Genomic DNA, 7715 nt, shown 5'->3' with positions numbered 1-7715 from the left:
CGCCTGAATAGAGGCTATTTAAAATAGCGCGTCTTCAGTTTATATGACCAAAGCGTAATGTTCTTCATGTTTTAAGTTAGATGAAACATTTCGGGTTTTTTATATTATATCTTGCACGCAGCCGTTCATGGAAATCATTTTAATGTAGGGAAATGTAAGAGCAAGAGAACCTGTTCATATACTGTGTTTTTATATAATTTTATGGAGAAATATAGAGCTAATTGTTTGAAGAAAGTATGCAAAAGGGAGCGATTAGGGTATTTTACATTATTTGAGAGGAATTGAAACACATAAAACGTTAGCACATAAAACGTTATTAGGTGACAAAAACGTTATTAGGTGACAAAAACGTTAGCACATAAAACGTTATTAGGTGACAAAATGTTTTACTCTCCTCCAAAAAAACTTCTTGAATCTTGAAGGAGAGTTGTTTCAGATTTAGTCTGCTTCTTACCTTCGACCTGAGGCCAGTTTCAATATCTTGCCTTAATATCGCGTTTAATGGATCATAAAGTATAGCATAAATAGGCCAAACAATTTTGGAATTTCTTGGAAACCAGTAATAATAATAATATTATATTATTAATATAATAATAAGTATTATTATATTATTAATATAATTGTCTTGATGCTCATCCAGAACTGTTGTGCTATACAAGCTACATTGAAACAAGTCACTTAATTATTATTATTATTAGTAGTAGTAGTAGTAGTAGTATTAGTATTAGTAGTAGTAGTAGTATACTAATAATATTACTAGGCCTTATTGTTACACAACAACATACTTTAAAGTAGCCTACCTCTTAGTTTTCGTACGGATTTGTCTTTCAAAAAAACTCACGAAAGATTGGCAGAGAAGTCCAGTTGTTGAAGACAAAAATGAAAGAAATATCTGTAAGGGTATGCCTATTTGGTTTGCATAGCCTACTATGTTGGTCCTGACTGGCAATTCCTTTAATTTGATTTGCAAGCTATTCGCATACATAATTTACATAAATAACGTGCAATTGCCAAACCAGCCCAACACAGAAAAGCCCAACCGGCTGCATCAGAAACTCCAGTTAAAAACATGTTGTGGATTTGAAAATGTAAAAAGATTGTCATCTTTGGCAAAATGTAAAAACAAAAACATTAAATGAAGGGACATTTGAGGATGTTATTGCCTGGGAGAGGTTAGTCACCTCCTGCAATTAAAAGTAGCCTACAACAAAACATGGAAATACCCATCACTTCGATAGGCTATAGTTTGTGGTGTTATGGTTACTGTATAATATTATAAATAATGTTCAATTATATTATTAGAAATAATTATTTGTCGACTTACAACAAATAACAATTCTATAGTAGGCCTATTTTATATGGATGGACACAGAATGTGGTATCACGTTGACATCTTTTCTCCTGGCTGCTATTGCAGAAGTTTACCACACGGTGACATTGTAGGACTAAATTATGGCTACACACCGGACTGCCAGGGACTCCATATGCAATTTTCACATTAGCCATAGACAACTGCGAAAATGAAGACTGGTCAATTGTATTAATTCTCTGATTCGTATATCTAAACAGCTCTTCTAAATTGTCTGATGAAACACTGTGACATTACAATTAATGGGAACCGAATAGAGACTTAGGCAATGGAGCTGTGATCTGTGAGGGATCAACCATAGAAATTATGGTATCAAAAATATTTTGATTAGCCTAGTAGCCTATTTGTTTATAGGCTATATTATAACAAATGATTGTATACTATTACATATAATAGCCTAACAAATAGACATCAAAGTTTGTGTCCAGTTATTAAAAGAACATGCAAAAAAATAAAGTAAAACAGAGTTTTAAGAAATGGAAAGTGACAGAAATGTCAGACTTTTCTTTACGAAGTAGAAAAACAAACTGGACACAGCTTACACATTTAAACAGATCAACAACCATGCAGCTCCAAGTCTGCCTTCAGGACTCACGATACACTTTGCCTTCACCAGCGCGTAGACTCTCACTCCACCTCTCTCTTTTCACCCCTCCTTTTTCTCATTCTCACTCTCCTGCTCCCTCTTTTCATTTCTCCGTTTCCATTCTGTCTTCCTGTTCCTATCACAAGCACGCGCTTTGTCTAGGTGAAGATGCTGAAGCTGGGCTAGGGGATTCAGATTTGGACACCCATTACTGAGACACAACATATCTAAATATGAATGTATTATTCTACTTCACGCCAATGGAGTGAACTGCAGGTTACAATTGGTTATTGTGTTCTGTTGGACCCATAGGTTCCAGCCATGCGGGATAACCCATGGAAAAAGACATGGTAACACAGTCTTGACTGGCATGAATATTTACGACGTTTCAAGAATGATCTCAGATTGAGGGAGTTCTCTCATTTACATACCGGGATTGTTTCATGACTTACGGTTGAGTCCCTGTCACACAAAAAAAAACTTCTGAATTTATGATCTAAATCCAGCTACAGACTACAAGGCTAAACATGAGTTCTTATTTTGTAAATCCTCTTTTTTCTAAATACAAAAGCGGCGATTCCTTGCGGCCGAACTACTACGAGTGCGCTGGATTTACCCAGGACCTTGGAGGTAGACCCACTGTAGTTTATGGAGCCGGAACAGGAGCCACTTTCCAGCATCCAAGTCAGTTGCCGGAGTTTTACCATCACGGAACATCATCGCTCTCCCACGCGCCTTACCAACAGAACCCGTGCGCCGTGCCATACCACGCGGATCCTACGGGAAACCTTTATGGGCAGGATGCGCTACAGAGTTTCTTCGGAAACCCAAACCAGGATCTGAATCCATTCGGTGACTGCAGTTTGAAAGCCAGCGGGATCGGTGAGGATTCTGACAGCGCAGACCAGTGTTCATCGCAACTCTTCCCGTGGATGCGACCACAAGGTGAGTTGGTGTAAGATCTAACAAGCAGTGAGAAACATCACTGGGGGTATAAAACCGGACTAATTACCCGCAATTAAGCAGTATAATAATTTCCTCAGTCTACTGTTTGGAGGACAATGACGCATTTTATTGCAACCAAACGTGAATTGCAGCCAAGTTACAACACTCTTGAGGTGACTTCAAACTTTCACATCCTTTATTGATTTTTCCTTGGAATATCTTCCATCTTTCCTACGAAATAGCCTGCACTGAAAAGACCTGTGTTGGCCTCGTGCAACTTTGATGATTATAATGAACTGTTTGTTTGGATTAAGCTAATGTTTGGTTAGTCTATGCGTTAATGTGCATTGCCATTTAATAATCTGTTTTTGTCGTTGAGGACAACCTTAAAATGCAATAGTGTCTGTCTCTGGAAACATTAATTTGTCTTCAAAGCATATAGCGTACAGATGTTCTTAAACGTGAATATGGGCTGGATTTTATACTGTAGGCTATAGGTTCCTGTAGGCTACGTTGCTTTGGATTCCTATGTTGTTGTTTGTCCATAAGCCTCATTTTAAACAGGTTTTTCATCTTTGTTTTTTTTTTAATTTCCATCCAGTCTGCTTTACTAATGACACATTTTTGCGCCCACACAAGGTGGCTGTGCCTCTTTCTCAGATACTGTGTGTGTGTGAGTGAGTGAGTGAGTGAGTGAGTGAGTGAGTGAGTATGTGTGCGAGTGTGCGCGCTTGTGTGTCTAGGAGCCCCCAACTTTAAAAATGTTCTTTTATTAAATATGGGCCTATTGCCAGCACAGGGGACAATTTTGCAGAACATGGGCTACCTGACAGATCACTGGTCGTTTTTCTGTCCCAATAGGCCGTTGTATTATCACAGTAACTATGAGTTAGGAAGACGCAGTTGACAGCGAATTAATAATTCTCTTTCTCACTATTTATATTCCTTGTTTTTCAGCCGCCGGCCGCAGGAGAGGCAGACAGACGTACAGTCGTTACCAGACGCTTGAGCTGGAGAAAGAGTTCCTGTTTAACCCCTATTTGACCCGCAAACGACGCATCGAGGTGTCGCACGCGCTGGCTCTCACCGAACGACAGGTGAAAATCTGGTTTCAGAACAGACGCATGAAGTGGAAGAAGGAGAACAATAAAGACAAATTCCCTAGCAGCAAAGCTGAACAGGAAGAAATTGAGAGACAGAGGAGAGAAAACGCCCAGGAGTCAGAGAAAAAGACATCAGAGGACGAGGACTTTAAGAAACTTTAATCGACATGTGTGGGACAGAGGAAACGTTCCAACGTTGGCCTTGGCAGGTGCATCTCTGAAATCAACAGCCAAGCAGAAATTAGTTTATCTACATTTCATCAAATGCTTTGTACTATTCTCTAGTGTTGATAGAATTAGTTGTAAAATGAGGGTTTCGTACATACTGTGAGCTCAAATAACAACTAAGTTGTTATTGGAGATTAAACAATGTCAGAGCTGTGACGTTTTCTAGAAACATCTGTAAAATGGCTTCAGTAGATGTGTTTCCTTCTGTAAGTCATGTGATGCACTTTTTGCGTTTACCTTTTTATAATGAAAAAAAAAAAACTTTAGATGTGTACAAACTACCTATATTCATTCCTGTCTACTTGCTCGTATTTTTGTCTGTTAGTGTTGTGTTTTCTTCGGAAAGCATGCTAAAGCGCAAAAGTAGAAGGTACATACTGTGAAACGAATACAAACGTATTTATAACCGCACTACTGAATTTATAAGGGGCAATTCATGACGTGTTCTGTTTCTCAACTGCTGTTTTTATTGTCCTGAACTGGAAGCGTCTGTAACGTGAAGTGACAGAGGATGGGTGATTGGGGTTCAATAAAGTTTTTTTTTTTTCGTAAAAAGGCAAATCCAAGTGTCTCAGCATTTTGTCTCAATTGCGTCTGCAGCACTCCCATGAAAGGGACTCAATGTTGTTATACAGTCTACCACACTATGCATGTCTAGCTAGATTGTAGGCTAGTTATAAGGCGTCCATTTTTGTGATCTTAAAACATTTCAGGAAAAGCAGGATTACGCACAGCATTTCCTGGACATCTGGTAAGTCTTTGATGGTCATCTTAGTAGATAGTGTAAAACTATAGTCTGTTCGACAGAGCTGGGTCAAATAGTTGTTGCCTAGAGTCATCTTAAATTCTACTACACTAGTGAAACCTGTGTTCATTACCGCTCTTGGATCAAATTCACACCAGTAGACAATGAAAAAAACCCTACATTTTCACTCAACATTGGTCCATATGATGCGATGTGATTTTGTGAGGTATTCTTCAATAGACTATGTATTTTTCGAAATTATAATGTTGAAACGGTCCATGGTTGTTAACAGGGTAGGCCTAGGCCTACTGATGTGAAATGTTTAATTGAAGTGGGTATTAGAGTGAGGAAACGACTTGTCTTGGATTATCTTCAGGGAAAGACAAAAATAATATACTTAATATTCTCTTATATAGAACCCATACATATTAAAAAATCCTTTAATGCCAACATCAAAAGAAAATTAACCAATATAGGCGTACGCTACATCAGAATACCAATATCTGCTTGATCAGATAGATTATAACACTACAGTATTTGCTTTTCGGATTAGGTAGGCTATTCCAACGTAATTTCTTTTGAATGCTACGGAAATAAAGTTAGGGCAAATGCATAAACAATGGTCGTTAGGATTTTATGTCTGGTCCCAAAGTCTGATCTCGGAGACGCTTGGGCCCGCACCTTCTTTCATGCGTTGCATTCAGGCCGACCAACTGACACAAATTTACCATCGTTTTACCAAATATAAAACAAGTGTTGCTCGCACTATACAAATACAAGCATACACATCTGAAATGGGCTGAAATACTTTATTAGTAATTTAGCACACTGTACTGTACAAAAAGGCACAGGCGCCCAAAATTTTACGATAGTCCAGATATTCTCACAATAAAACCGTCAGAAAGAATGGAAAATATGCCAAATGGTATGCAAAATAACATGCAAAAAATATAAATCCATTACCATAACGAGGGGTGGTTTATATGACCTGAGATAAAACCAAATAAAAACGAATCCAGGGTAATTCAAGAGATATTTTCTAGATAGACATCGTGCTCAAGGGAAGACGTTCTCTGGACAGACCGTATAGGCCTACCAATAGTAGCTGCTCATCTGTTGTTATCAGATAATTTTTCGAAATATTCCTGGATTATAATAAACTCACAGGCTATCCTTTCATAAAAACATGACATGGTGGCTGTTTGGTCAAGTTTAGCCTGGGGTAAAATAGCCTAGGCTAGGCTTAATATTTGGCTAGGCCTATAGGTTGAATATCAAGCCTATACTTATGAATAAAGGATCATATTTTGACAGTATAGGCCTATAGGCTATTGGTCTAATGCGAAATAGTCTAATATGAAGACTTGTTTTCGTTACTGATTTCCAAATAATATACTAAGGTTAGCCTGTTTAGTAGGCCTGCTTTCAAGAGGAACTTCGGGAGTTATACAATTCAAAACAATATTATATAGACCCTGCTGCCCCCCACGATTTTAATCCAGACTTTTTGATGGGAGGTCTGGAATTGAACAGGTAGATTGATTATCAACACTTTATTAAGACATTTTAAATAGAAAAGAACTGCACTTTTCTAAATATGCGCATCATTGCGAAATGTACATCAGATATAGCCTAAAACATTGTTGCACCATTCCGTAGCTCTTGATCTGTGCACATAACATCATCCGCCATTTGTTTTTCACTTTTGTATCTGTTTCTGTGATGCCATCTCCAAGCAATCCCTTGATTTTAATATCTCATAATTTTCTTGAAAAACAAACATGTAAACATTGTACATTACCTGTGCGTAAATTGTGCAAATATTGCCAGAATTGTTGCCTTATGCGCAAAAAAATATCTTTGAGGAAGAAAACATGGACATACAAAGTTTTCAGATCTTATTCCGACAACGTCTCACCAGACGCTCTGTCGGAAATAGGTTGTATTGGCCAAGTTGTTTTATGGTTTTACAGCATCAATAAAAGTCGGATATAGCTGCTAAAAATAACAAGAAAAGGAAACGGGGTCTTTTGTGCCAATGCAGAGTTCTAACGGCCTCTTTTGTGCCAATGCAGAGTTCTAAAGGCCTCTTCGCATTTCCTATGAAAATCTTTTCTTGCCGCCCAATTCCAAAGGATTGAAAAGATATCATGTGTTTTATTTCGATAGGCCATATCACCTTAATCTAGTCTGTTTTTCCGTTGCAAGTATTTTGGAGCATATAATCTGTTGTATCTTGTACCCGAGGGAAAGAACGAAAGGTAATTTCTGATACCAACTAATATTTAAAATGCGACCAAGGCCTATCCAAAGCTTGAGGCTCCCTAGACATCCCTCCAGCATAATGCGGTATTCCCAAAGATAATGTAAAAGGCTTGTCCTTCCAAAATAAATAATTAAATGGTACTGGGATTTTAAAATTGAATTAACTCAATCGTATGTTCTTGTGTTGCAAAATCACAATATCTAAACAAAGGTTGCCTTCATTCGGGCTTTCATCTGGTACCTAGATCCTAGAAAATGCTTTAACAGTTTATATTTCAGTATTTCGTACTTGTTTTACACAAGTAAAGATGGCGTCGTCAGAAATGCTGCTAATGCCCTCATGAAGAAATGCTATAAATTCCTGGTTGTTTATGAAAATTTACAACTTTGTGATAGAACTTTATGAGTGGATCCGCTCTTGGATTGGCTGATGCAGGTCATGTGGACAGCCTGCCGTGAACATGAACTTTTTAT

At 37.9% G+C, this 7715-nt stretch overlaps 1 protein-coding gene across 1 annotated transcript; it reads left to right on the top strand.

Moving 5' to 3' along the window:
- Positions 1–2180: 2180 nt before the first annotated feature.
- Positions 2181–4743, top strand: hoxb8b (homeobox B8b). Its single transcript, XM_042082923.1, has 2 exons — positions 2181–2900; positions 3858–4743. Exons 1-2 carry the CDS (start codon positions 2483–2485, stop codon positions 4163–4165), a joined length of 726 nt encoding a protein of 241 aa, XP_041938857.1. The 5' UTR covers positions 2181–2482; the 3' UTR covers positions 4166–4743.
- Positions 4744–7715: the final 2972 nt, after the last annotated feature.

The sequence above is a fragment of the Alosa sapidissima genome, chromosome 24 (assembly GCF_018492685.1).
Source record: "Alosa sapidissima isolate fAloSap1 chromosome 24, fAloSap1.pri, whole genome shotgun sequence".
Classification (NCBI taxonomy): domain Eukaryota; kingdom Metazoa; phylum Chordata; class Actinopteri; order Clupeiformes; family Clupeidae; genus Alosa; species Alosa sapidissima.
Note: the sequence above shows the minus strand (reverse complement) of the source record. Positions and strands in the feature narration are given on the sequence as shown.